At 44.3% G+C, this 27605-nt stretch overlaps 3 protein-coding genes and 1 non-coding gene across 10 annotated transcripts; all 4 read left to right on the top strand.

The window, feature by feature from the left end:
• The first annotated feature begins 44 nt into the window (after nucleotides 1–44).
• Nucleotides 45–10000, top strand: LOC129849542 (serine/threonine-protein phosphatase 6 regulatory ankyrin repeat subunit A-like). Its single transcript, XM_055916364.1, has 12 exons — nucleotides 45–127; nucleotides 1558–1632; nucleotides 2180–2381; nucleotides 2866–2953; nucleotides 3175–3292; nucleotides 3507–3726; nucleotides 4291–4462; nucleotides 4608–4753; nucleotides 4864–4946; nucleotides 5022–5104; nucleotides 5239–5330; nucleotides 8149–10000. Exons 1-12 carry the CDS (start codon nucleotides 56–58, stop codon nucleotides 8439–8441), a joined length of 1644 nt encoding a protein of 547 aa, XP_055772339.1. The 5' UTR covers nucleotides 45–55; the 3' UTR covers nucleotides 8442–10000.
• A 342-nt stretch (nucleotides 10001–10342) lies between these two features.
• On the top strand, nucleotides 10343–20013 carry LOC129849541 (uncharacterized). 7 transcript variants are annotated; one of them, XM_055916356.1, is made up of 11 exons: nucleotides 10343–10473; nucleotides 12038–12106; nucleotides 12255–12361; nucleotides 12885–13152; nucleotides 13250–13405; nucleotides 13549–13673; nucleotides 14066–14102; nucleotides 14350–14624; nucleotides 15186–19311; nucleotides 19654–19741; nucleotides 19904–20013. In XM_055916356.1, the coding sequence occupies exons 2-9, from the start codon at nucleotides 12104–12106 to the stop codon at nucleotides 18832–18834; spliced, it is 4620 nt and encodes a 1539-aa protein (XP_055772331.1). In that variant the 5' UTR covers nucleotides 10343–10473; nucleotides 12038–12103; the 3' UTR covers nucleotides 18835–19311; nucleotides 19654–19741; nucleotides 19904–20013. The 7 variants fall into 7 exon arrangements, with proteins under 7 accessions (XP_055772331.1, XP_055772332.1, XP_055772333.1 ...); XM_055916357.1 differs by having other exon boundaries at nucleotides 12885–13095; XM_055916358.1 differs by having other exon boundaries at nucleotides 12286–12361.
• LOC129849540 (serine/threonine-protein phosphatase 6 regulatory ankyrin repeat subunit A-like) lies at nucleotides 19213–23774 on the top strand. Its single transcript, XM_055916355.1, has 4 exons — nucleotides 19213–19311; nucleotides 19904–20065; nucleotides 23361–23447; nucleotides 23562–23774. The coding sequence occupies exons 1-4, from the start codon at nucleotides 19213–19215 to the stop codon at nucleotides 23772–23774; spliced, it is 561 nt and encodes a 186-aa protein (XP_055772330.1).
• Nucleotides 23775–23872: 98 nt separating this feature from the next.
• On the top strand, nucleotides 23873–23948 carry trnaa-ugc (transfer RNA alanine (anticodon UGC)). Its single transcript has one exon. It is a non-coding gene; the product is annotated as a tRNA-Ala (tRNA).
• Nucleotides 23949–27605: the final 3657 nt, after the last annotated feature.

The raw sequence follows: 27605 nt of genomic DNA on the forward strand, positions 1-27605 counted from the left end.
GACTGCCATTTGGGACATAGGCATTAATATTCAGTAGGTTTTAAGGTGTGGCTGCATGTTTGTCGTGGACACATCGTCACTCTTGATGTTCTTTTTCCAGATTGCAGGTGAAACACCTTTAGATGTGGTAAGTGCCAGTTGGTAACTTTTCCTCACACTTGCTTGTTTAAGGTATGGAATAGAGGTCGACCGATTTATGATTTTTCAACACCGATTATTGGACGAAAAAAGCCGATACCGATTAAATCGGCCGATTTTGAAGAATTTTTATTTTTTTATTTTTATAATGAACATTTTTTTCATGTATTTATATATCATACACACACACACATTTTTGTAATAATGACAATTGCAACAATACTGAATGAACAATGAACACTTATTTTAACTTAATATAATACATAAATAAAATCATTTAGTCTCAAATAACATGGGAACATATGTTAAAACGGACCACCAGCTTTCATGGGTCTTCAATATTCCCAGTTAAGTTTTAGGTTGTAGTGCAGAAAGCAGAGCTTGTCTGCATGGTCCCCTGTCAGTCTGCTCCTCCACGAAACACAGACCTTATTTGAAGTAGATCAAGACATTCTCTATGGAAGACATGAACGGTAAAATAACGACGTAACCCCTTTCAAGTTCAGCCGCAAGTTATTACAGGAATTATAACGCGTTGACTATTTCTCTCTAAACCATATACCTTTGACTAATCCGGAAACTATCACCTCGAAAACAAAACGTTTATTCCGTTCCGTATTATATCTAACGGGTGGCATCCATGAGTCTAAATGTTCCTGTTACATTGCACAACCTTCAATGTTATGTCATAATTACATACAATTCTGGCAAATTAGTTCGCAAAGAGCCAGGCGGCCCAAACTGTTGCATATACCCTGACTGCGTGCAATGAACGCAAGAGAAATGACACAATTTCACCTGGTTAATATTGCCTGCTAACCTGGATTTCTTTTAGCTAAATATGCAGGTTTAAAAATATATACTTGTGTATTGATTTTAGGAAAGGCATTCATGTTTATGGTTAAGTACACATTGGAGCAATGACAGTCATTGATTGATTGTTTTTTATAAGATAAGTTTAATGCTAGCTAGCAATTTACCTTAGCTTACTGCATTCGCGTAACAGGCAGGCTCCTCGTGGAGTGCAATGTAATCAGGTGTTAGAGCATTGGACTAGTTAACTGTAAGGTTGCAAGATTGGATCCCCCGAGCTGACAAGGTTAAAAATCTGTCGTTCTGCCCCTAAACCAGGCAGAACGTTCAGAGGCCGTCATTGAAAATAAGAATGTGTTCTTAACTGACTTGCCTAGTTAAATAAAGGTGTAAAAAAATATTTGTTATGATTGTTATGAAAACTTGAAATCGGCCCTAATTAATCGGTCATTCCGATTTAATCGGTCGACCTCTAGTATGGATGCAACACACCAGTATGTCTGCAGGGGCTGGTCATTGAGATTTACCATGTTTCACATGCTACTAGACTAACCTTCCAAGTAAATATGTTACAAGTCTGAACTGACCGTCCTTGTCTTTCCTCAGCTAATGGAAACTTCAGGGACAGAAATCCTAAACGACTCTGATGTCAGAGCTCCCATCAGCCCTCTACACCTCGCTGTGAGTAAAGCCTACCTGCTCCTGTAGTGGTCTCCATATGACAAATGGCACCCTATTCCCTATTTAGTACACTACTTTTGACCAGATCCTTATAGGCCCTGATCAAAAGGAGTTCACTACATAGGGAATAGGGTGCTATCTGGGATGCAGGCATGGTGTTGATTTTCCACAGGAAGTTGACTGTCCAGACAGACTCACACACAAAATTCCTATCTATTCCTGATTAGTGTAAAATACATGCATATTCTACGGAGTGATGATGAGGATGATTTCCTTATTTTGCCATTTGAGTTAATCAACCTCAGAGGAGAAGTAGAGTGTTTGTTTCTCAATCCCACGCTTGGCAGGGACCTCAGATGTTGATGCAGGCCGGAAGCAAAAATGGGCTCCCGATTGAAAGACTCTGGTCTACTTTAGAGGTCTAGCACTGTATTTCTGTTCGGGCGTACCACTGGTCTACTATAGGACATTGATTATATTAAGAGTGTATATCTATTCAGGCGTACCACTGGACTTTGCTTGAGACTGTGTTTGTGTTTCTATTCAGGCATACCACGGCCACCACCATGCTATGGAGGTCCTGGTTCAGTCTCTGCTGGATCTAGACGTGAGGAACAGCCAGGGGCGCACCCCTCTGGACCTGGCTGCCTTTAAAGGCCATGTGGAGTGTGTTGACGTCCTCATCAACCAGGGAGCCTCCATCCTGGTTAAAGACTTCACCCTGAAGAGGACCCCCATCCACGCTGCAGGTACACATAGGATATCACAGAGATTCTGTAATTAAAAAGTTTTCCTGAGCAAGATGGCCATTTGTTTGGTTATGTTGCTAGGATGTCCACTGGATTTTATATAGAATAGTGTGAAAATGCCCACGAGGCCATTTTTCTGTCATGTTCCCCACTAATGGATCTGGGGAGGATAAGCTGATCCTAGATCAGTGCACAGGGGAGACTTCTTCTATCCAGAGCCATCTGACATTCTTATATCCTCTCTGTTTATGCTCCTTTAGCTACCAACGGTCAATCATCTGACATTCTTATATCCTCTCTGTTTATGCTCCTTTAGCTACCAACGGTCAATCATCTGACATTCTTATATCCTCTCTGTTTATCCTCCTCTAGCTACCAACGGTCAATCATCTGACATTCTTATATCCTCTCTGTTTATCCTCCTCTAGCTACCAACGGTCAATCATCTAACATTCTTATATCCTCTCTGTTTATCTTCCTCTAGCTACCAACGGTCATTCGGAGTGTTTGCGTTTGCTGATTGGAAATGCTGACCTCCAGAGTGCAGTGGATGTTCAAGATGGGAATGGACAGTAAGTCATTTGGGTTTTGGATACAATTCCTGAAATAAAGAGATTTTGACACTAGGGTTTCATCCCAAATGGCAACCTATACCCTACTTGGTGCACTACTTTAAACCAAAGCCATATGGGCTCAGGTCAAAACTAGTGTACGATATAGGGAATAGGTTGCCATTTAGGACTTAGCCTGGTTATTACCAGTTTGTAATATGACCTGTTGTCTTGTTTATCAGAACCCCTCTGATGCTGTCGGTGCTGAGCGGACACACAGACTGTGTGTACTCACTGCTCAACAAGGGAGCCAGCGTAGAAGCCAAAGACAAGTGGGGCAGAACAGCTCTACACAGAGGGGTGAGGAGGAGAGCTGACTGTACGCGCTCACACACAGAAAGAGAGGGGGAGGCTTGTTCTGATCTAGGGATGAGGCCATTGAACTACTAGGGATGGCTTTGGTGTGGGATCTAGCATGGAATATAAATTATGCCCAAATATACCTATTATGATTTCTTATTATATAATTGATTATGACTTAATCAATTTCATTCTTGTCTCGCCTCCCTTCTAGGCAGTGACGGGTCATGAGGAGTGTGTGGAGGCCCTGCTGCAGCACAGCGCCAGCTTCCTGGTTCGGGACTGTAAGGGGCGGACCCCTGTTCACCTGGCGGCAGCGTCTGGACACATCGGGGTGCTGGGGGGGCTCCTACATGCCGCCCAGTCAGTGGAGACCCTCCCTGTCATCACAGACAACCAGGGCTACACTCCATTACACTGGGCCTGCTACAACGGTACGTACTGGACTGACTGGACTGGAGCTCTTTTCTGATTCACTCTCCAACACTGTAAACATGTCCCTGAATTAGGCAGGCCTTACAACGGTACGTACTGGACTGACTGGACTGAAGCTCTTTTCTGATTCACTCTCCAACACTGTAAACATGTCCCTGAATTAGGCAGGCCTTACAACGGTACGTACTGGACTGACTGGACTGGAGCTCTATTCTCTCCTCCATGACGTGTGCACTCATTCACTCCCTCTTGTGGATTGAAAAGCATTAGATTGGTCTGGATGGAGCAATGTGGGGGAATGAACAAGACTACAACACTGTGGGAGAAGTAGGGTTATGACTCTCAGTGGAGGAGCTTACACTGAAACAGGACTTTGTCAGGGATTGACGTAGTATATGTTGTAGCTAAAACGTTTTTTGTGACTTCACCATTGTCAGATCCTTGGCTTTCTGAGGGTATCGTTGTGGTCTGCAGTGATGTCATCTTTTTCCTGTTTGTAATGTTTCCCGCTAGAGCAAAGTATTACTTTGATTCATTTCATTTAGAATTAAATCTTCCACTAGGCCATGACACGTGTGTAGAGGTGCTGCTGGAACAGGAGGTTTTCCACAAGACCGAGGGCAACTCCTTCAGCCCCCTCCACTGTGCTGTGATCAATGACAACGAGGGGGCTGCAGAGATGTTGATTGACACTCTGGGGCCGACCATTGTCAACGCCACTGACACCAAGAACCGGTAACTACGGCACACGACAAAGTCCTTTTCTTCTGGAGAATAATGTTGTGAAAACGACCTCTGGGGTTGGATGAGGGATTGTAGAAACTATACTTGATAATAACACTCCTACTCAATATCAATGAAAACAGTTTCCTCTCTCCAGGACCCCACTGCATGCGGCGGCCTTCACGGACCACGTGGAGTGTCTTCAGCTGCTGCTAGGTCACAACGCCCAGGTCAACTCCCCCGACACCTCCGGGAAGACCTCCCTCATGATGGCTGCTGAGAACGGACAAACCAACGCTGTCGGTATGCAGTTCCCTCTCCTCCGCTTTGCCTCGCCAGCCGGCTTAAGTTCAACAATTTGAATAAGTAAGTTAATTTCCTAATGTAGTTCCTTTTCTGTTTCTCTGTCTCAGAGCTGTTGGTGAGCAGTGCCAAAGCAGAGCTCACTCTGCAGGATGCAGTCAAGAACACTGCTCTTCATCTGGCCTGCAGTAAGGTGAGCAACCCCACATGAAGATGATGTTCCTTCTGGTTTCAATTTTGTCTGACATGTTTGACTCTGTTTTTAAAGGGGCATGAAACCAGTGCCTTGTTGATATTGGAGAAGATTACAGACAGGAACCTCATCAACTCGACTAACGCAGCCTTACAAACGTACGTATGGTTCAGCTGCATTAATTGGGTCATAGGGCCCTGGTCAGAAGAAGTGCACTATATAGGGAAATAGTCTGGCATTTGGGAGGTATCCTCATTTGCTGCTGGCTAATCTGACGGTACTTTCCCCTCAGGCCGTTACACGTTGCAGCCAGAAATGGTCTGACCGTGGTGGTGCAAGAGCTGTTAGCGAAGGGTGCTAGCGTGCTCGCAGTCGATGAGAATGGTAAGATCCGTAAGGCTAACACCATTTTCTTTGGTACTTTTCTTCTCATAGTGTCCACAAATGTTTCTCTCTAATCCACTGCTTGGAAAGTTCTGGGACATTAAAGTCCATGGAGAATAAGAGCACCTCCTCCCAGCACTGAGGATAGGAAACACTGTCACCACTGATAAATCCACCATAATAGAGAATTTCAATAAGCATTTCTCTCTGGCTGGCCATGCTTTTCTCCTGGCTACCCCGGCCAACAGCTCCGCACCCCCCTGCAGCTACTTGCCCGAGCCTCCCCAGCTTCTCCTTCACCCAAATCCAGATAGCAGATGTTCTGAAAGAGCTGCAAAAACTGGACACGTACAAATCAGCTGGGCTAGACAATCTGGACCATCTCTTCCTAAAATTATCCACTGCCATTGTTCACAACACCAGTAGCATACCACCCTGCATACCACTGCTGGCTTGCTTCTGAAGCTAAGCAGGGTTGGTCCTGGTCAGTTCCTGGATGGGAGACCAGGTGCTGCTGGAAGTGGTGTTGGAGGACCAGTAGGAGGCACTCTTTCCTCTGGTCTAAAAAAAAATATATCCCAATGCCCCAGGGCAGTGTTTGGGGACACTGCCCTGTGTAGGGTGCTGGTTTTCTGATGGGACGTTAAATGGGTTTCCTGACCCCGAGGTCATTAAAGAGCCCATGGCACTTATTGTTAGAGTAGGGGTGTTAACCCTGGTGTCCTGGCTAAATTCCCAATCTGGCCCTCAAACCATCATGGTCACCTAATAATCCCCAGTTTACAATTGGCTCATTCATCCCCCTCCTTTCCCCTGTAACTATTCCCCAGGTCGTTGCTGTAAATGAGAATGTGTTCTCAGTCAACTTACCTGGTAAAATAACGAGAGAAAAAAACCCTGTTCAACCTGTCGTATCGTCCGAGATTCCTAAAGATTGGATAGCTTCAACGGTCATCCCACTCTTTAAAAGGGGGTGACACTCTAGACCAAAACTGTTACAGACCTATATCCATCCTGCCCTGTCTTTCCGAAAGTGAAGTTAAACAGATCACTGACCATTTCAAATCCCACCGTACCTTCTCCGCTGTGCAATCCAGTTTCCGAGCTGACCACGGGTGCACCTCAGCCACACTCAAGGTACTAAACGATATCATAACCGCCATTGATAAAAGACAGTGCTGTGCAGCCGTCTTCATCGACCTGGCCAAGGCTTTCGACTCTGTCAATCACCATATTCTTATCGGCAGACTCAACAGCCTTGGTTTCTCAAATGACTGCCTCGCCTGGTTCACCAACTACTTCGCAGACAGAGTTTAGTGTGTTAAATCGGAGGGCCTGTTGTCCGAACCTCTGGCAGTCTCTGGGGGCTACCACAGGGTTCAATTCTCGGGCCGACTCTTTTCTCTGTATACATCAATGAATCTTGCTGCGGGCGATTCCCTGATCCACCTCTACGCAGACGACACCATTCTGTATACATCTGGCCCTTCTTTGAACACTGTGTTAGCAAACCTCCAAATGAGCTTCAATGCCATACAATACTCCTTCCGTGGCCTCCAACTGCTCTAACGCTAGTACAACTAAATGCATGCTCTTCAACCGATCGCTGCCCGCACCCGCCAGCCCATCACTACTCTGGACGGTTCTGACTTAGAATATGTGAACAACTACAAATACCTAGGTGTCTGGCTAGACTGTAAACTCTCCTTCCAGACTTATATGAAGCATCTTCAATCCAAAATTAAATTTAGAATCGGCTCCTTCACTCACGCTGCCAAACATACCCTCGTAAAACTGACTATCATACCGATGCTCGACTTCGGCGATGTCATTTAAAAAAAAAACTCTACTCAGACTGCATCCAATTTGCTATCACAGTGCCATCCGTTTTGCCACCAAAGCCCCATATACCACCCACCACTGCGACCTGTATGCTCTCGTTGGCTGGCCCTTGCTACATATTCGTCGCCAGACCCACTGGCTCCAGGTCATCTATAAGTCTATGCTAGGTAAAGCTCCGCCTTATCTCAGCTCACTGGTCATGATAACAACACCCACCCGTAGCACGCGCTCCAGCAGGTATATCTCACTGGTTATCCCCAAAGCCAACACCTCTTTTGCCGCCTTTCCTTCCAGTGCTCTGCTGCCAATGACTGGAACGAATTGCAAAAATCGCTGAAGTTGGAGACTTATATTTCCCTCTCTAACTTTAAACATCAGCTATCTGAGCAGCTCACCAATCGCTGCAGCTGTACACAGCCCATCTGTAAATAGCCCATCCAACTACCTACCTCATCCCCATATTGTTTTTATTTACTTTTCTGCTCTTTTGCACACCATCATCTGCACATGTTATGTTATTACTGCATTGTCGGAACTAGAAGCACAAGCATTTCGCTACACTCGCATTAACATCTGCTAACCATGTATATGTGACTAATAAAATTTGATTTGATTTGACATCTATTACTCCAGTGTTAATTTTCTGAATTGTAATTACTTTGCTACTATGACCTATTTATTGCCTTACCTTCTTACTCCATTTGCACACACTGTATATAGATGTTTCTATTGTTATTGACTGTACTTTTGTTTATTCCATGTGTAACTCTGTTTTTTGTCACACTGCTTTGCTTTATCTTGGCCAGGTCACAGTTGGAAATGAGAACTTGTTCTCAACTGGCCTACCTGGTTAAATAAGACGATTTTAACACCAGGCTAGGAGATACCAAGTTATTTCATGTTTTTCACCAAAAGCGTTGTAGTAAATGGTGATGCTCCTGAAGTTATCCCCTGCTGTTCTGTTTGTACCCCTCAGGTTACACGCCTGCCTTGGCCTGCGCCCCCAACAAAGACGTGGCGGACTGCCTGGCGCTGATCCTGGCCACCATGATGCCCGTGTCCCCCTGCACCCCGGCACCCAGCCTGTCCTTCAGTGCCATTAACCACTACACCACCAGCCCCTCCAAGAGTGTTACCTTCGACAGCCTGCCCGTGCTGCGCAGCGAGCACAGCTCCTACTGCAGCTTCAACAACATCGGCCACCGCGGCCACGACGAAGGCTTCTACAAGGATGAGGAACTCAACGACTCAGACTCAGAGACGTACTGAGAGTGGTGGTGGTCGCTGCCCAGGAGGGGAGCCAGGGAGAAGGGAGGCAAGTGCAGACGGATGGACAGCGAAGTGGGGCAGAGGCCACAAACAAATACACACCGTGTCTTAAATCACCATAGCCAGCTTTGGGAGGGCACGAGCCAAGACAGTCCGCACAGGAGCCTTAAGAGTTCCGCAAATAGAGAGAAAGAGGGGGAGAGGGGGAGGAACAACAGGCTGGCTGGCCCACACTCATCCTCTCGTACCACCAGGTGTCCTTCCAGCAGATACTGGACTTCAGAGGAACTGCTGCTTCTATACCCCATCTTTACCTTTACCCACTAAGGTCCTAAAGGGTAGAAACTGTCTGTCCGACAGACGCACACCTCATGATGGCAATAACCTGTAGTCCAAGGGGATAGTAGCACTTCACTGAGAGCAAAACAGACAGGGACCAAAAGATGTGGAGGAAGCCTTTTTTAAACCTGTTTTGACTAGAAATTGTTTGGGCTGAGAAAAGAAGTGATGTTTCATGAGAGTGATTGTCATGTTTATCCGCACACTAAGACAGTCAGAACGCACCTAGCCTCTTGTCTGTAATCCATGTGGGAGGAGGGGAAATCATACATTTTTTATGAACAAACATTTTAATAAAATCATTCATGTCTTAAGGTCTGTGGGAATCAACAAATCGTAGTATTTGCTCTCATGAGTAATTGTAAAGATTTGATGATGCCAAATGGAACCCTATTCCCTATACTGAATAGTACACTACTGTTGAACAGGGCCCATAGTGGTCTGGTCAAAAGCAGTGCACTCTAAAGGAAATAGGGTGCCATTTAGGATGCTTGTTTTGCATACCGGTATGTGAGCAACAGGACTTTTTAAATTGGTGGGAAATATTACATTTGCGTTATTAAACCTACCTGTCCTTTGGCCTCTAGAAAGTATTTTAGAAAGTAAATTATTCATTCATGTATTTTTTCTTGTGATATTTGTCATTTTGTGCCTTCGTTAGTTACTGAGGGGTGGTTAGGAGAGTAGGGGCACCTGTATGAGCGAAAACAATGATGCACACTAAGTACTACAACGTTTGTGAAAAGCACTGATACTATCCCGAGGCATGTGAGGTGGAAAACATGTCTCCCTTGGAGAGGAGAAACACTGTAAACCAATGGTAGGACAGCAGCAATTAGATTTTTGTCTTCTGGAAAATAAATATCTATATTATTTGTCTTTGGGCTTATAAATGTTTTTTAACAGGTTTTGCTTGCTTTAACTTCTTCAAAAAATGAAACCACTCAATCCTTTTATGTGATTGCTTGTTCAAACCCCCATTTGTGTCTCTTTGAAGATCATTTTAACTGGAAATATGTACAATACATTTGCTATGTTCATCAAATCAGGAACAGGAGGTTCACAGGATTTTTTCATGTCCTTATCTTTCTTTTAAAAGGATGAAACTAGCATGTACATATGAAATAGTGACTGAATTTGAAACTTCCATGAATTCTTTCACTATCTGAAGATTGCTGTATATTTTATGAGTAATAAAATAAGAGTTATTTAATAATGAACTATGGGTTCTGTTTTATGTGACAACCGCAGCATAAGTCCATTTCTAGGTGTCAGGCAATGACAGTGGTGCCAATAACCCAAAAGAAAGGCTACAAGGAACAAGAATAGTCTCTAATTGGCAAAGTGATAAATTGCATGTACCTTGTACCATGTACCTAACGGTGTGGGTTATGTATTTTATTTTGCATTGCGTCCTCAACATTACATTTTTAAGGGCAATCGTAGCCTACATTTGTTTACAACTCGCAGGATTTCCATGCGGGAATTTACAACCGCACAGAGCGTTGCATCAGCACGAGATTGGAAGTGCGTCAAATCTGTACAGCATTGTTACGTCATCACTGATAAACGTTGAAACTGATGAGAAACCGCCGGAGCAGTTCAGTCTGATTCTCGCTAGTGCTGGAGGAGCGTTCATTTTGGCAAGGAAATGTACTGATTTTGCAAGGACATGGAGAATAAAGAGTTCAAGGTAGGCATGTTATTTCTTTTTTAATTCTCAATTATATTACTGTGGATTAAATATTGTGTAACAAATGAAATAATGTCCTATCATTGCTGTAATATCAAACTACAAAGTCTATGGCCGGGGAGTCATGACAGTTGGCTAAAGGTACGTTAGAATCTGCTGTGGATCAAGGGTTATAACACCACCCTCATATTTACGTCGTAAATTGCACGCTATTGCCTATGTAGGCTAGTGCATTACTTATGACCAAGAGCCATACACAGGTTGGCTGACGTCACGAAAAACAATGGCCGGAATGGGTATATCTTTACAGTAAAATATGCAAGGAGATCGACCAGATGCTTTTCAACTTTCTTTGGAGAAACCGTACCCATTACATAAGGAAAACTGTTGTAATGAACACTTATGAGAATGGTGGACTGAATTTTCTGGACTTTACTACTTTAAATAATACTTTTAAGATCAATTGGATAGGAATTGATCTTAAAAGACTAAGAAGACCCACTTCTATCTGGAATTGTATTCCTCGTCATGTCTTCTCTACTTTTGGTGGCCTTAACTTCATGTTGTTGTGCAATTATAATATTGACAAAATTCCAGTGAAACTTTCTGCATTTCATCGGCAGGTATATTGGTTCCGAAATAATATCCTATTGGTGAACCAACTGGTAAATGCAGAGGGTCTTTTACTCAGTTATAAGGAATTCTTATCACTTTACAAGGTCCCTGTAACACCTAAAGATTTTGCAATTGTTTTAGATGCCATTCCCTCAGGTGTTGCTCTGTTATTCAGGAATGTGTCAAGACCCTCAGAGCCTACCTTCTATTGACCCTGTTGACTCATCAGTAGGAAAGATTTGTTTCTCTTTCGGCCCATTCAACAACAGAGCGATACAAACCTTGTTTCAGCAAGATGTTGTATCTAAGACCTTATGTCATGCCTTATTGGAATGGATTTATTGATAATATCTGTTGGGGAAAAGTTTGGATGTTGCCACATACCTACTTGTTAACAAAATTAAGGAAGTTTCCTTTAAAATGATTCATATTATCCTGCCAACCACCATATGAAGAAGTTTAAGGAAAACATCAACTCAAATTGTTCCTTTTGTAATGACCACCCAGAAACAGTGTTGCATCTTTTTTGGCATTGTATACATGTAAGAAAACTGTGGCCTGACATCAGTAGATTTATAATTGAACACATTTATGAAGATTTTACACTATTGTGGAGAGATGTACTGCTTGGATTCTTTACATACGATAAAAATAAGCTGAAACATTTTTATGTAATTAATTTCATTATTCTTTTGGCCAAATTTCATATACACAAATGTAAATTTACTAACAAAAAAACACCTTTATCCTACAAAAAGAAATAACTGTATTTTAAGACAGTTAAATACTCTACTAACAAAAAAGCTGTTAGAATTGTAAGTGTATGTCCCTTAAGGTGCTTGTGTAATTGTAATGTGATATTGTACCCCCTAGCTCGACTGTCCATTATATATCATCTATATATACTTGTGTTCCCTTATGTACTTTCTGTATTGATTTGTTGTTACAGGTGAAATACAGGTGAATATATTGATAAAAGTCACCTTGTCCTAGAGAGATTTACACAGTTATCAAAATGGTAAGCCTACCTGAAACACAGCCCTTATTTTAAGTGTTTCTAAAATCCACTATGTGAAAATGGAAATGTGGAAAAACAATTGGAAACATTTCCCTGTTTGACCGCTAGGTTTTATGGGTATTATGACTCATACTGTGGTACTCTATAGGGCTCTTGCCAAAATAAGTGCTGTCTTTCAGAAGTCAGTGGGAATGACCTCACCCTCATAGACCTGGATGACCCCATCAATGATGCTGATGTTATGAAGGAAGACAGGTAAGTGATGTACATTACTGGTTACAGGATCACATAGTCCTACAAATACAGATTCTGTAGTAGGTCAAAGGTCACTGCCTATGGAGAGATAGGCCCAGAGCCATGTATTTGGAAAGTTGGGACATTCAAATATCTGCATTGTTGCATTTACATCAATATGTATACATTATATGACACAGTATAATCAACGATATCCATATGAGAGCTGGCTCCCCATGTGCAATATTGACATTTTAAACAATAATATGTAACTGAACATCTATTTTATAATTGACTTATTGGGTAAATGAAAGGCTCAAAGGCGCTAACATGGAGTCCTTTCTAAAAGTTTGCCAAATTCTCTAAATACTGTATATACCTCTGGATAGGCCGAGTCATCTCAGAGTATTGGAACCATATAATTCGAGTGATTCTATTCTAATTCTAGAATGATTCATTCTACTTCTATAATTGGAACACATCCTCACACTCACATTATAGCACATTATAGTGACCTTAGAGAGATTCCTTTTTCTGTATCTAGATCTGATAAAGATCACAGAGAGGTTGAGAGACAGACCACGTTGGAAGAGGCTGTTCTAGAGACAGATATCCAAACTCTGTCACTAGAGGCTGAAGGAGAGATTGAGATGCAGGAGGCTGATCTGAAGACAGATGGCACGTCTCAGTCACAGAAGGTTGAAGGAAAGATTGAGTTGGACGATGCTGTTGCCATCCCACCTCAGTCACAGGAGGTTGAAGGAGAGAGTGAGTTGGACCAGGCCATTGTCATCCCATTTCAGTCACAGGAGGTATGATGTATTGTGTTTTGTGTATTAATGACGCATTGAAGATTAAAATGACAAATGAATTTTCAAAGCTTGAGCTAGTAAAGGTCTTCTAATCTAGGAGGCCAAAGGTGAGAGTGAGTTGAATCAGGTTGATCTGAAGACAGCCACATCAACTCTGACACTGGAGGTCGAAGGAGAGAGTGTGATGCAGGAGAGTGATGATCTACAAACAGCCGGGACATCTCAATCCCAAGAGACTGAACGAGTGGCGAAGGTAAATGCTTCCAGATAACAGTGTGTGTGTACATTTCTGTTTGTGCATGCAGACAGTAGTTCGTAAACAGACATTGCATTAACAGTGCTATGGCGAATTTGATTGAATTCCAGCCTAAGTCTGCCTTCTGTCGTCCCCATCAGGCTGCAGTGGTGACCTTCACTAGCGTGACCCGCAAGGCTGCAGCCTCCCAGACCAGCCTCACCCTCAGCAGGGGAAAGAGAAGCTACCCAGACCTACACACCTTTGTGCAGGACATGAAGGATGGGTAAGTTGCTCTTTGGCTTCCCCATGCATCCCCTAGATATGTTCCCTATTAGAGCCTTGGTCAACAATAGTTCAGTATTTAAGGAATAGGGTCCATTTGGGACGCACCCAAAGGGACAATCTCAATTGCATACTCCTCACGTCCTCTCTTCTCGCCTCCTTCTCAAAACCCATTGGATGAGAAAGCCCTCCCTTTTGACCTTCTCGTCCAATGGGTTTTGAGAAGGAGGTGATGAGTCTCGGGCAAATACAAGGGACTCAACTGACCAAATGACCAATCAGGGATGTTTGGATGTGGCCTAGTTCCGTAGAGGTCCATCCATAACGTAATCTAAGAGAATAGAGGTAATGTCATGTAGTTTAATTGTGTACCTTTATTTATTTACTTTTCAGCCATTGGAATCTGCTGAGTGAGAATATGCGTGCCGGGGTGAGTTATAGTCACTTCTAAAGTAGTTCATGTTGGTAAGATGGACCAAACATTCCAAACTCTTATTGGTGGAAATCGTGCAGGACCTTTAATTCAGAGGTTCCCAAACTTTTTCACTCAGGCCCCCCTTTCCAGCATTGTGGAACATCCTGAACCACTGCTTTAATTGACTAGCTTGAGTGAACAAATGGTGCAGCAGTGCAGCTCCGTTAACAAACTAACTCTGTATGGTCTTTTAACATTTCAGATGAGCAGACATGAGTTTAGTGCCAGGTGCATGGATATCACAAATTGGGTGATGGAGTCTACATCCACTGTGGCCATTCCCGCCCTTGACCTCACCATGCAGATAGAGCGCTCTGATTCGTCAAGCTCTTCTGGATCAGGAAGTAATGAGGCAAGAGAAGTGACTTCTCTTGGCCGCAGCGTCAGATTCAGCTTTAGTGGAGGACCCAGTAGGCGCACCAGTTCTAGAACCACTTGCAGCACACGAACTCCCACCCCTTTCCCCTCCTCTCACAGGTACTTACCCTTATCATCTTCTCTCATAGGTACCTATCCCCTCCTCTCATAGGTACTTACCCCTATCCCCTCCTCTCATAGGTACTTACCCCTATCCCCTCCTCTCACAGGTACCTACCCCTTTTCCCTCCTCTCATAGGTACCTACCCCTATCCCCTCCTCTCATAGGTACTTACCCCTATCCCCTCCTCTCATAGGTACTTACCCCTATCCCCTCCTCTCACAAGTACCTACCCCTAGCCCCTCCTCTCACAAGTACCTACCCCTAGCCCCTCCTTTCACAGGTAATACCCCTAGCCCCTCTTTTCACAGGTACCTACCCCTAGCCCCTCCTTTCACAGGTACTTACCCCTTTCCCCTCCTCTCATAGGTACTTACCCCTTTCCCCTCCTCTTCTTGTAGGTCTTTCTAAAAACATTATTCCCATGTCCCTTGTTATAAGTACAAATATCCATTCCAGATCCACTTAGTGAGAAATACTACTTAGATACTTCCAAATTCTTGGACCATATTTTGTATTTTGTTACCATGTACTATTCATTTCTGTTGTGCATTCTGCAGGTCCATGACTTCCTTGCTGAGTGAGGATGAAGAGCGATATGTCTCCTCACCTGAGGGTGGTGATAGAGAGATGAGACACAGACCCCACTCAGCACCACTGAGATCTGTGTTTGGAATCTCTGAGGATTCTGTCTTCAACATGGTCCAGAGCGGCCAGTCGCAGAGTGACATCGTACTGTCGTCCAGTTGGAGTAGATGGGAGAAATACAGACCTGTCAAAATACCAACGGACACCAGGTTTATGATGGGTATTGTAGAGTTGGTTATGAACCTTCTCAACTCCAGATTGGCTGAGCTAATGCAAAGTCTCAGTCGGGGAACTCTAGGTCCGCTGTCTGGTAGTTACTCAGCAAGTCAGCAGTTTGCCCAAGAGATGCTAAGCATGGTGTCTGCTAAGATGTATTCCCATGCCATAAAGCATATTGCGCACGGCCACAAGTCTCCCCTTGAGTTAGAGAGGGAGCTTGAGGCCATATTGGGTCCTCTGGCTGGACAGGTTATAGTCATCATCATAGATAGCATCTTCAAGGCTAAAGCCAACGGAGGAAACAAGGGGCGAGCGACCAGCCCCTTGACCTATTTTCTCACTGCCATTTCGGCAGAAGTACAAAGCCTAGTTGTTCAGAGATCGGCTAGCAGACCGTCCACCAGACTGTCCAACAACGACCCACTGCTGAACATTTCCAAGTCAAAGGTCTTAAGATCAGTTCTGCTCAAAATGGCAGAACTCTTTGGTCAAAGTCCAAGGGAAACCTGTCTAGTTCCACTAGTCCAGAGTCAGTCCGACAACTCTATTTGCGACTGGACTCTGAATGCAGGCACCATTCATCCAAGTCAATTTCTGTCCAACAACAGAATGACAGAAGTGTCATCCGATGTTGTGGATCTTGTACTTGAAGTTTTTGGGATAACAGGATTTTTGGATAGCAGGAGCCCGTCAAGGCCACAGAGTGCCTGCTCCTACAACTCAGCTAGTGGAGCAATAGACATGAGAGCTCTTGCTGGGGACTTGGTCAGACAGGTGTCTGTCAAACTCAGACCCTTTGTCTCTGAGAGTCAACTCTCCACCATGTCCATGACAGATCTGTCATCATCTATTTCTGACTCCACCTTGAAGCAGTTGTGTTGTAGCTCTGCTGTTGCTGCAGCAACTGTCTGTCAAGCAATCAAAACGGAGCTCGAGAGCCAGAGACCTACCAACCTGTCAGCCAGAGACCTACTATCGTCTCTGGTAGAGACCATTGAGGACATGGATATCTCTGGTGTCCTCCAGGGCCCGTCGGCCATTTTGGAGGAGGCTGCTATGATAAAGCACCCGGAGATGTCCACCTCGATAATATACAGGTCTTTGCTTCTCGACTCATCTCTCGCCTCCTCTAACATGGTCACTGAGAGCATTATCTTCAACAGTCCACACCCATCAGAGGAGAATGTGAGTATTCAGAAGGTGCTCCCTGCTGATGAAGTTGACATCCTCCATGGTCAACCAGTGGAGGAGTATATCGTCAAAGCTGAGCAATGCATCACTCAGGTCATTCAGGATGCAGCTGTGACATATACTGGCGTGCTGGATAAAACCGACACTTGTGGGAAACTGTCGGAAGTTCTGTCTGTCTGTGTTTCCGCGGAGAATATTGAGGAAGCATCCTCTGATCTATTTGGTGGAATTATTTCCGACCTGCATGAGGTATTTGAGGTCAATAAGGCCTCCATGCGTACGAAATCAGGTCGCAAAATGTTCTGGGTGGAAGTGAGTTCAGGTTCCCAGAAGATTTATACCAAAACCCTGGACAAACTGAGGAAGCTTTTCACCTCTCACCTTCTCACTGAGGGAAAAAATACTCCTGTGCAAATTGAGCTCTATGACACTAGACTACTTGTAACTGAGACCACTGTGGAGGTATCTCCTGTACAGAAGACAGACAGTAATAGCTCTTCTATGTCCTCAGCCTCAGCCCACCAGCTCACCCTCGACACCTGCACTAAAGGGGTCATCAAACAGGTGATCTCGGTGCTGAGGTTGGAGACTTCAAAGGAAGACCGCTTCGCTTCCGTTGGGGAGAACACGTCAAATGCGTCCTTTGACTTCAACCAGAAGTTGGACACGATCATTTCGAAATTGGAGGACCTCAGCATTTCGAGTGACGTGGCGTCAGCTGAGATTGCCACGCTCACGCGATCTCGTAGTGCAGCCAGCAGAACCTCTAACATTTCCATCCAGAGCTTTCACAGTGCTGAGTTCCGAGCTAAGGCCAAACAGATTGTGCGTGAGGCCATTCTCAGAGCTGCTAGCGAAGCCAGCTGTTCTTTGCCACAGAGCATGCCTAGCATCACCTTCTCACACCATGTGGTTTCTACAACTGAAGATATAGTGAATATGGTCATGCAAGACCTTGAAAGTGTATCCCAGTACACAGTGGAGGACGCAGACTTCTTCCCACTAGGAGAGAAAAAGCTGCAGTCCCAACTCAATCCCAGAGTTGTCTTTGACAACTCATTTTTTGCTGCTCAAATCATGTACCACAGAGTAAAGGATAGACTGAACGTCTTTTTGTCTTTTCCACCCGTGTTAGTCACCACAGCTAAAGATGTGCTGGACTTCACCCCTGTGGAGACACTCAGATGCTCGAAGTCCCCTGACACTGCTCTTGTTAAGGACAGGACCCGCCCTCCGTCTGTGAGAAGTGAGAAGCCATTTTCAAAAGTCAGTTTGACTAAAAGGTTTAAAGCCCTTGTGTCTTCGAGTGGCTCCTCCACAGACCACCATGTAATTGACACATGCAGTGAGGATGTCAGTCTGCCCACCAGGAGTATGTCAGTTGTGAGCGACACCAGTTTGAAGAGAGCCTCTCCTCTCCATGGTAGTGGATTGAGTGAAAGTTGTGAACCTCTTGTGGCTCTACAAGACGGAACAGTGGCAGTCAGCCAAGAAGGCTTTAGCAAAACTGCAAAGAAGACGCTCAGCTTGATCCTAAATGTGATCAAGTGCAGATTGGCCAACTCTGAGAGTTCATCTGTTGGGCAGAATGCAAGTGAGGAGTGTCTGATAGCCACTAATATGTTAGACTCTCTACTGGAGAGCCTTGACCTGTTGCCTGACATGAGCGCTGCCGATGAGATCACAAGGACAGAATGCCATACCTCTAACGCAATGGACAAGACAGGTTCACAGTCAGCGCTTGTGAGCCAACAAGAAATGAACATATCTGACACCGGTATCATAGTGAAAACTATAATGGACACATTGAAGGCAGATGACCCAGAGATGACTTCAGCAGAAGAAAATCTGGATAGGCTTCTGTCAATTGAAGCCCTTCAAGATGCGTCTGGCAACCTGATCGCAAAGGTCCATGGTCTCATTCAGGAGATAGCCATAAGCCGCCAGCTTCAATCCATGACTGGCCACAGAAGCCTCTCTCAACCAGCGCTGCCAAAGCCAGCACTGAGGAAGCTGTCAAAGGACGATGCGTCAGAGCTCGTTTACAGCTTTGCCCACACTTCTGTTAGCAGACTCCTGGGGCAGTGTTTGGGTAGGCCTATGCCACCCACTGCTGACAGGGTTTTGGATCAGGTCATCAAGTTGATGACAGACATGGTGATGGACAGCCTGACTGATCTGTCCAAGTCCGCAATGGAGGGTGGTAAGTGAAAGTACCTCATCTCCATAGGACTTCATTGTAACATGACACATTGCGTTTTATGATGTGAACTTCACTGGTTGTGTCCAAAATGGCACCTTCCATGTTTAGTGCACTACTTTTGACCAGAGCCAGACCCTATGGGCCCTGTTCAAAAGTTGTGCACTATAAAGGGAAGAGAATGCCTTTTGGAACGCAGTGACTGCTTTCCATTGTTGCGTCCTCTTCTCCCAGTTATTGTACCCAGGTCAGTCACACCAGCTTGCTCTTCTTATTTAGACACCAGCAATGCCGCAAGTGACATCACTCATGGTGTTGTGGCTGACATTAATGCTACTGAGGAATTCCCTGCCAGGGGCCTTAGCCCGGCTGATGTAAAGGCTGACGGCATGGCCCGCCTTCCCTCTGCCAGAGGGGAGGAGACTAAGAAGAACAGGAAGTGGCACTTCCTACCCAAAATTGGCAAGATTCCAAAGATCAGGATGAAGGTAGGGGGCTCTGTGTTTTGAGATTACCTCTGTAAGGCAGGGCTGAAATGTACCCTACAGATTTGCTAAACACGTATTGTCTCTCAGCATTAGAACAATGCTGTTGTCATTGTCTTTAGGAGGTTGAGTGAGGCCGCTGTAATACAATCCTAATACACATGGGAGAGAGTCAATGCCTGTGTCCCAAATTGCACCCTATTCCCTATATAGTGCACTACTTTTGACCAGAGCTCTATGGGCCCTTGTCAAAAGTAGTGCCTTACGTAGCCAATAGGGTGCCTTTTGAGATGCATACCATATATTTTACACAGGCTCAGTTGTCCTGATGTGTTTTGTCAACAGCTGTTCAAGACAAAAGGGGAACCGAAGAGCCACCCTGAACAGGATGCGCTGCCTACCAAACGTCTCAGAGAGACTCGTATTTCACAGAGTAAGTGATAAGCATCGATAATGTCATATTGATGTATCACCCTATGGCCAGCTTGTTAAAACAGTGACTACAGATACAGACAGACGGACAGACGGACAGACGGACAGACGGACAGACAAACACACACGTTCATTTTCTGATTATGAAATATTCTTATCACAGATGCTGAGTGTGAAGGTTCCAGAGGTTCCATCCACTTCCCCACCCAAGGAGGACCTGACAACCACACTGGCCCCTGCTCCCCAGGAGTCCCAGTCCCGTAAACGCCCTCTCATAGTCAGGGCTGTTGCATCCCCACACCTACCAGTGAAGCACCACAGGCTAGTATGAGCGGCAGCTCTGGGTTGTTGTGAACTAACACTTGGCTACTAAGTAGATGTGTCGTAGGCTTTTCTGGGACCATTCCCATTTTACATCTTTCTGCAGTAGAGCGGTCATAGGCTTAACTATGGTAGACAGATTTGGAATGAATTTGCCATAATAGTTAAGTAAGGAAAGATAAGACCTGAGCTCAGTGGTGTTTGTAGGAATGGGAGCCTTCTCAATAGCTTCAGTTCTGTTTCATGGGGCGTATCCTTTCTGCATCTGTCACATGACCTAGATAGGCTATGCTGTTCTGGAAGAAAGAACATCTCTCTTTTAACATTCTGATTGCAGGCTTTGTCTTTAGGACTTCTACAAGATTTCTTCTGTGTCACGCATATCATCAATATAACAGATTACCCCTTCTATACCTTGTAGGATCTGATCCATCATTTTCTGAAAAATATCTGACGCACAGGCAACACCATAAGGAAGCCTGTTGACCTTAAAAAAAAAAACTTCTGTGTATTCATGGTGAGATAGTGCTTAGACCGCTCCTCTAACTGTACTTGCTCGTATGCCTGTGACAAATCCAGCTTTGTTAACGTCTCACCCCCGGTCAGCTTTGTGAACAAGTCCTGTGTTTTTGGTAAGGGATACTGATCTACTTCCAGCCACGGATTGATAGTTACCTTGTAATCTCCACATATTCTTACAGTATTGTCTGTTTTCAGGACACACACAATTGGAACAGCCCATTGACTGTAGTAAGGACCCCTTCTGACTCCAACCGTAACTAGCTGTTTTTCAACAGCTTCTCTAAGTGCATACGGCACTGGGCGAGGACTGCAGAAATGATGTACAGCCCTATTAGTTACATGTACTTGGCTGTGATACCTTTTAGCATTCCTAACTCTGGCTGAAACACAGCAATATTTTCACACAAACCATCTGTCTCTACAGCTGTTACTCTGTGTACACGTGACCAGTCTAGCGTCAACCGACTGAGCCCGTCTCTACCCAGCAGGGCAGGACCATTTCCTTTTACCACCAGCAAGTCGAAAAACGTTGTACTCCCATTACACTTGGGAGTACAGTCAAGGGACTGAGATTTTCCCACTTAGAACTAATGACTATGTTTTTAACACCCAGTTTGCAGGGCTCAATTTTGCACTTTTGAACTTGCGGTTGAACAACCTCTCTGATATCAAACTGCTGCACCTGTATCAACTTCCATGTTGAGTCTCACATCATCTATCCTTACATACACATAGTCTTTACCTCTAATGCAACCAGTTCAGTTCCTTTTACATTACCCAACTCATAGTCAGTGGTGACAACGGCTGAGGTCCCTTTATCAGAGTTCTCACTCTCATTTGAGATGTAATGCTCAACTCTGGCGCTTGAGGGCGATGCAATGCTCCTCTGTGTTGGAATGACGTTCTTGTCCTCTCTCTCGCTGGTGTGCGTTGCCCTGATCATCGTCGCTCCACTCGTCTTTCTGCAGTCACAGTGAGGAGGCCTCTCTCAGTAGCATCCAGGTGCTTATTCCATGTCACTTGCCTCGTTTAATTGTTTCCCACTTGACGCGAGCGGCATGTCCTGGCTATGTGTCCTTTCTTCTTGCACTCCAGACACTCATAATCCATATAGCGGCACTCATCTGGCTTGTGCCCTTTTCCCACACAATGGTAACATGGTTTACGGGTTGCCTCCGTTTTCTTAGCAACGCTTTTCTTCTCAACTGCATTTGCTTTGAAAGTATTTTGTGAAAACTGCAGTGTGCTTTTCCTTGTTCAAAAGAAAGTCCCATATTCACAGTCAGTGCTAATGTTAAGTCTTGTGTGAGCTACATTCAATAAACGGTCTCTCAGCTCTGCACTTCCAACACCACACACATATCACGTACTGACAGACTGAATTTACTTAGACTAGCCAAGTAACGTTACTCACTAATCGACTCTCCCTCGAGTTGACTGACTCCTTACATGAAACTAGCATCTTTCAGCAATACAATTTGTCCTCGGTACGTAGTGACTAACAGCGCAACCAACTGTCAGCGTTTTTTTCACTTGGTTTCTGTGGCACATTAAGTTCCCATTAACAAATAGTCTTTCTACCAACAATCATCAGAAAAATGGTTTTAGACATATCCTCGTACTTGAGCCCATTAGCTTCAAAACTTTCCTCGAGGTGGAAATCCTCGGGCTTGTCGAACGACCTCTTCCGTGCTAGCTCTTCTACACAGACCGTCTCGATGGAGGTAACACGTTCTTGCTCGCTCTGTTCCCCTTCGGACAAAAACTCCGGTGCCAATCTGTTGCATCCCCGGTTAAGGTTAGCGGGTTGTTTTTAGTTATTGTAAAGAGAAACTCAACAGTATAAAGCATTATCACGAAGATGACAGTGGATACTACATAGCTGGTTCCAAGCTGAGTCCATCTGCACCTTTTCAAAGGAAACGCAATTGAATACCGTTAGTTACAGTATGTAGCCTAGTTACAGTGTGTAGGCTAGTTAGAGGCATAAATATCCAGCTGTCATCTGAAGTATCCAAGCCATAACAATGTATAAACGAGTACGATTAAAATCAAATGTATCCCTGAATCCACAATGGCTGAATATGAAACAGCTATGACACTTATTGGCTCTTCCCTACAGGACAATGAGAAGCGGACACCGTTGCATGCCGCTGCCTATCTAGGAGATACAGAAATTCTAGAGCTACTCATACTATCAGGTAAGGTTATCATTGAAGAGAATGATTAGGCTATGACTCGTGTCCATCGGATTTTGACTTCTGTTTTGATGCTTGTTGTGTTTGCATGTGACCGTTTCCCTCATACTTACCACCATTAAAGAGCTTATGTGCAGCCGACGTATTTATAAAAAATAAAATAAAAAATAAAGAAGGCCATTGACAGCTGAAACGTCCCGATTTTAACTTGATAAGTTTAGCATCAAGATTTAAATTGTGAGCGAGAGTCGCACCTGTTCCTCCCAAATGTCCCCATGATTGTGGGTTGCACCTCGTCTCACGTTGGCTGAGCTACTTCTACTCCTCTCCACTCAGTGACATGACATTTTCTTCAGTGTTGCTGTGTAATGAAAGTCCATGTCCCAGAATAGCCCTCTACAAGAGGCTTTGTGTGGGTTCTAAATGGCTCCCTATATAGTGCACTACTTTTGACCTGAGCCCTAAGGAAAGCCCTATGTGCCCTGGTCAGAAGTAGTGCGCGATAAAAGGTATTAGGGTGTTATTTTGGACACTGGTTTCTGTGCTCCAGCTATTTAAGTTGTTGCCTTATCACCCCAGAGTCTGTCTGTCCCAGGAGCCAGAGTAAATGCCAAAGACAACAAGTGGCTCACTTCTCTGCACCGGGCCGTGGCTTCCTGCAGTGAGGTACGTGGACTGATACACACACACCTGTGCATATGTGTTTCACTGTTCAGTGTGTTGTGATTTTTAAATGCACTTTAAACAAAGTTGAACATGATTTGAACTGTGCTCCTGTAGGAGGCAGTCCAGGTGCTATTGAAACACTCTGCTGATGTGAACGCCAGGGACAAGAACTGGCAGACGCCGCTCCACATTGCTGCGGCCAATAAGGCGGTCCGCTGTGCTGAGGCCCTGGTCCCTCTCCTCAGCAATGTGAACGTGTCGGACCGGGCCGGGCGCACGGCGCTGCACCATGCAGCCTTCAGCGGACACCTGGAGGTTAGCAATTAGCATGGACATGATTACACGCTGTAGTCTACACTTTATACCTGTCCTATCCCCAGGTTGATTTCATGATGCATCCCCTTAGTTACAATGGTTGTATGTAGGGCCCCGTGTGGCTCAGTTGGTAGAGCATGGCGCTTGCAACGCCAGGGTTGTGGGTTCGATTCCCACGGGGGGCCAGTACAAAAAAAGTATGAATGTATGTACTTGTAAGTCGCTCTGGATAAGAGCGTCTGCTAAATGACTTAAATGTAAATGTAAATGTAGGGCTGTGACGGTAATTGGATAACATTGACAGTTTTGGGTGAAGACCGCCGTGAAAATAAAACGAGTCAAGAAAGCCACGTTTTTAATCAACTTTCTTGCCGTAGATACACTTTACCCAGAGCAGCAGCGGTAACTATTTATTATTGTTCTGCTGACTTTGTCCATCTATTAAACTGTGTACATCTTCTCTCCAACTATCTTTTGATGCGCCACAATCAGCAGATCTGCTCTACAGTTAAGTCAGAAGTTTACATACACTTAGGTTGGAGTCATTAGAACTCGTTGTGCAACCATTCCACAAATTTCTTCTTAACTATAGTTTTGGCAAGTCATTTAGGACATCTACTTTGTGCATGACAAGTAATTTTTCCAACAATTGTTTACAGACAGATTATTTCACTGTATCACAGTTCCAGTGGGTCAGAAGTTTACATTCACTAAGTTGACTGTGCCTTTAAACAGCTTGGGAAATCTCATGGCTTTAGAAGCTTCTGACAGTCTAATTGACATCATTTGAGTCAATCAGTCAAAACCTACATTCAAACTCAGTGGGAAAATCAAAAGAAAACAGCCAAGACCTCAGAATTTTTTTGGGACCTTCACAAGTCTGGTTCATCCTTGGGAGCAATTTCCAAACGCCTGAAGGTACCATGTTCATCTGTACAAACAATAGTACGCAAGTATAAACATGGGACCACGCAGCCGTCCTACCGCTCAGGAAGGAGACACGTTCTGTCTCCTAGAGATTAACGTACTTTGGTGAGAAAAGTGCAAATCAATCCCAGAACAACAGCAAAGGACCTTGAAGATGCTGGAGGAAACTGGTACAAAAGTATCTATATCCACAGTAAAACGAGTCCTATATAGACATAACCTGAAAGGCCGCTCACCAAGGAAGAAGCCACTGCTCCAAAACCACCATAAAAGCCAAACTACGGTTTGCAACTGCACATGGGGACTAAGATCAAACTTTTTGGAGGAATGTCCTCTGGTCTGATGAGACAAAAATAGAACTGTTAGGCCATAATGACCATTGTTATGTTTGGAGGAAAAAGGGTGAGGCTTGCAAGCCAAAGAACACCATCCCAACTGTGAAGCACGGGGGTGGCAGCATCATGTTGTGGGGGTGCTTTGCTGCAGGAGGGACTGGTGCACTTCACAAAATAGATGGCATCATGAGGTAGGAAAATGTGGATATATTGAAGCAACATCAAAACAGTCAGGAAGTTAAAGCTTGGTCACAAATGGGTCTTCCAAATGGACAATGACCCCAAGCATACTTCCAAAGTTGTGGCAAAATGGATTAAGGACAACAAAGTCAAGATATTGGAGTGGCCATCACAAAGCCCTGACCTCATTCCCATAGAAAATTTATGGGCAGAACTGAAAAAGCATTTGCGAACAAGGAGGTCTACAAACCTGACTCAGTTACACCAGCTCTGTCAGGAGGAATGGGCCAAAATTCACCCAACTTATTGTGGGAAGCTTGTGGAAGGCTACCCAAAATACTAAGTGAGTGTATGTAAACTTCTGACCCGCTGGGAATGTGAGAAATAAAAGCTGAAATCAATCACTACTATTCTGACATTTCACATTCTTAAAATATAGTGGTGATCCTAACTGACCTACGTCAAGGAATTTTTACTAGGATTAAATGTCAGGAATTGTGAAAAACCGAGGTTAAATGTATTTGGCTGAGGTGTATGTAGACTTCCGACTTCAACTGTATATGCTGATAGGAGAGAATCTATGAAGGTCAGTTCATTGGGAGGGGGTGAGGTGAAATGTGGGGACTGGGGGTAACTATAGCCTACAGGCTGGGGGTGGGTGGGTAGCCTCTGCCCTTCACCTGACCTTTTTCATTGTTACAGTAGGTCGGAGGAGTGAGGTGGAAATGTTGTCTCATTACAAAAAAAACAAACAGTGATTGTGCATATTAAACTTTATCCCTGGGTCAGTGCCACTTGAAAGTCATATTGAAAAAGATTCCGCTAATCTTTAGTCAAAGTGTAGTAGAATTGCATGATAATTCATTTTAAAAATGCCCCCCAAAAAATCTGGTGAAGAGAAACACATCTGACATAGCCTAGCCTTACTCTACCACACACTGCATTGAACAGTGATCGAGTTACATTATTCTAAATGATAACTACCCAAATTAGTAATAGTCCACTATCTTACATAAGTCTGTAAATGTGATTAATGGAATGCTTTATTAAAAAAAACATTTGTTTGCCCTTAACCTACGGGCCTTTGAGCAAGACAGTTAAGCCTAAACACGCTAATGTTACGCCCATCGGCTTTCAGTTGTCGATGACTGTACATATGGCACACCAATCACCGACACCTGAAGTCCCATGACCGTCACAGCCCTAGTTGTATGCTTGAGTTTGTTCAAGAGAGGCTTTGACGCCAGATTTGAGCAGATCTTGCTTTAGTTTTCCTCAGCCTGTGTTTTGTTTCTCTCTCCTTTTCCTGTTAGATGGTGATGCTGCTTCTCTCCAGAGGAGCCAAAATTAATGCTTTTGACAAGAAGGACCGTAGAGCAATCCACTGGGCTGCTTACATGGGTAATGAGTTGACCACATCATTTACATTCTGACTAATGTCCTTATCCCAGTGAGTGAATGACTTGGCTGTGTGTTAGACTCACAGCTCAGCTGTATGGTCCACCTCTAGTGTGTTATTTTGTCAGAATGATGGACTGAGTATGTTGATAAGATGTAGGTTTTCAATTGTACTAACATGATATAGGTTCAGTACAACATCGTCAGACGGCCCAGTTGCAGCTTTAGCAGTAGCAGTAGAGTACTCAGACGACATGCACCTCAGCTTCTCCTCAGAGGACAGGTCATCATTTGCTGGAGAGATACCATGGTTTGGAGAGGCTTGGGATTGTACTTAGTCTCCAAATACTCTAGAGAAAAGACAAGGAACCGTTGGGTATTCTACAGGAGCACATCTGTTCTACACAGTCATGGCCAAATTCCCATTTTAATGTTGACCAACATGTACCCCACTGAACGCAGTTCTAAAAGTATGTTTCAGACCTTACCTTCTCTGTCTTGTTTAGCATCAGACCCTATGGATCGGAGTAAGGCCAGGGCATGCACAATGGAGGCGTCATTTGATGACAGCTCTGGGAAAAAAAGAAAAAAAAGTTCAGGTACACAAACACCACCAAGTCAAAGAGTTTGACAACATTTGATAGACTGAGTTACTGTATGGTGTTAAACACAGCAACACCATATACACAGTGACGAGGAACATTGCTAGAAGGGTAGGGGAAAGAAACACTTACCTCCAAGTCTCCTCTGCAGAGAGACTTGATCTTGCTTTTGGGACTTTCCAACAAGGTAACAAGAAACTGAGGAGAAAGTGTTGACAGAAGTTGAGTTGACACAAAATAGCTACATATATTAATAATAGCAGATGACCAATGCGGAAACAAACAGACAGTCAAATTTTAATCTCCAACTGATAAAGTTCAGCATATTTCCCAAACAAATCCCTTCAATCCAAATAAAACATTAGTGAACCAACCTTTCACAACCCCCACAGTCATCACAA

This window comes from Salvelinus fontinalis, unplaced genomic scaffold (genome assembly GCF_029448725.1).
Source record: "Salvelinus fontinalis isolate EN_2023a unplaced genomic scaffold, ASM2944872v1 scaffold_1521, whole genome shotgun sequence".
NCBI lineage: Eukaryota > Metazoa > Chordata > Actinopteri > Salmoniformes > Salmonidae > Salvelinus > Salvelinus fontinalis.

Coding starts and splice junctions, on each gene's coding strand:
- LOC129849541 (XM_055916356.1), top strand. Junction 12,362..12,884: donor GATGTTATGAAGGAAGACAG/GTAAGTGATGTA, acceptor TTCTGTATCTAG/ATCTGATAAAGATCACAGAG. Junction 14,625..15,185: donor CCTTTCCCCTCCTCTCACAG/GTACTTACCCTT, acceptor TGCATTCTGCAG/GTCCATGACTTCCTTGCTGA.
- LOC129849542 (XM_055916364.1), top strand. CDS start 56: ATGTTTGTCGTGGACACATCGTCACTCTTGATGTTCTTTTTCCAGATT. Junction 3,727..4,290: donor ACACTGGGCCTGCTACAACG/GTACGTACTGGA, acceptor ATCTTCCACTAG/GCCATGACACGTGTGTAGAG. Junction 5,331..8,148: donor GCTCGCAGTCGATGAGAATG/GTAAGATCCGTA, acceptor TGTACCCCTCAG/GTTACACGCCTGCCTTGGCC.
- LOC129849540 (XM_055916355.1), top strand. CDS start 19,213: ATGGCCCGCCTTCCCTCTGCCAGAGGGGAGGAGACTAAGAAGAACAGG. Junction 19,312..19,903: donor TTCCAAAGATCAGGATGAAG/GTAGGGGGCTCT, acceptor TTCTTATCACAG/ATGCTGAGTGTGAAGGTTCC. Junction 23,448..23,561: donor CCGTGGCTTCCTGCAGTGAG/GTACGTGGACTG, acceptor GTGCTCCTGTAG/GAGGCAGTCCAGGTGCTATT.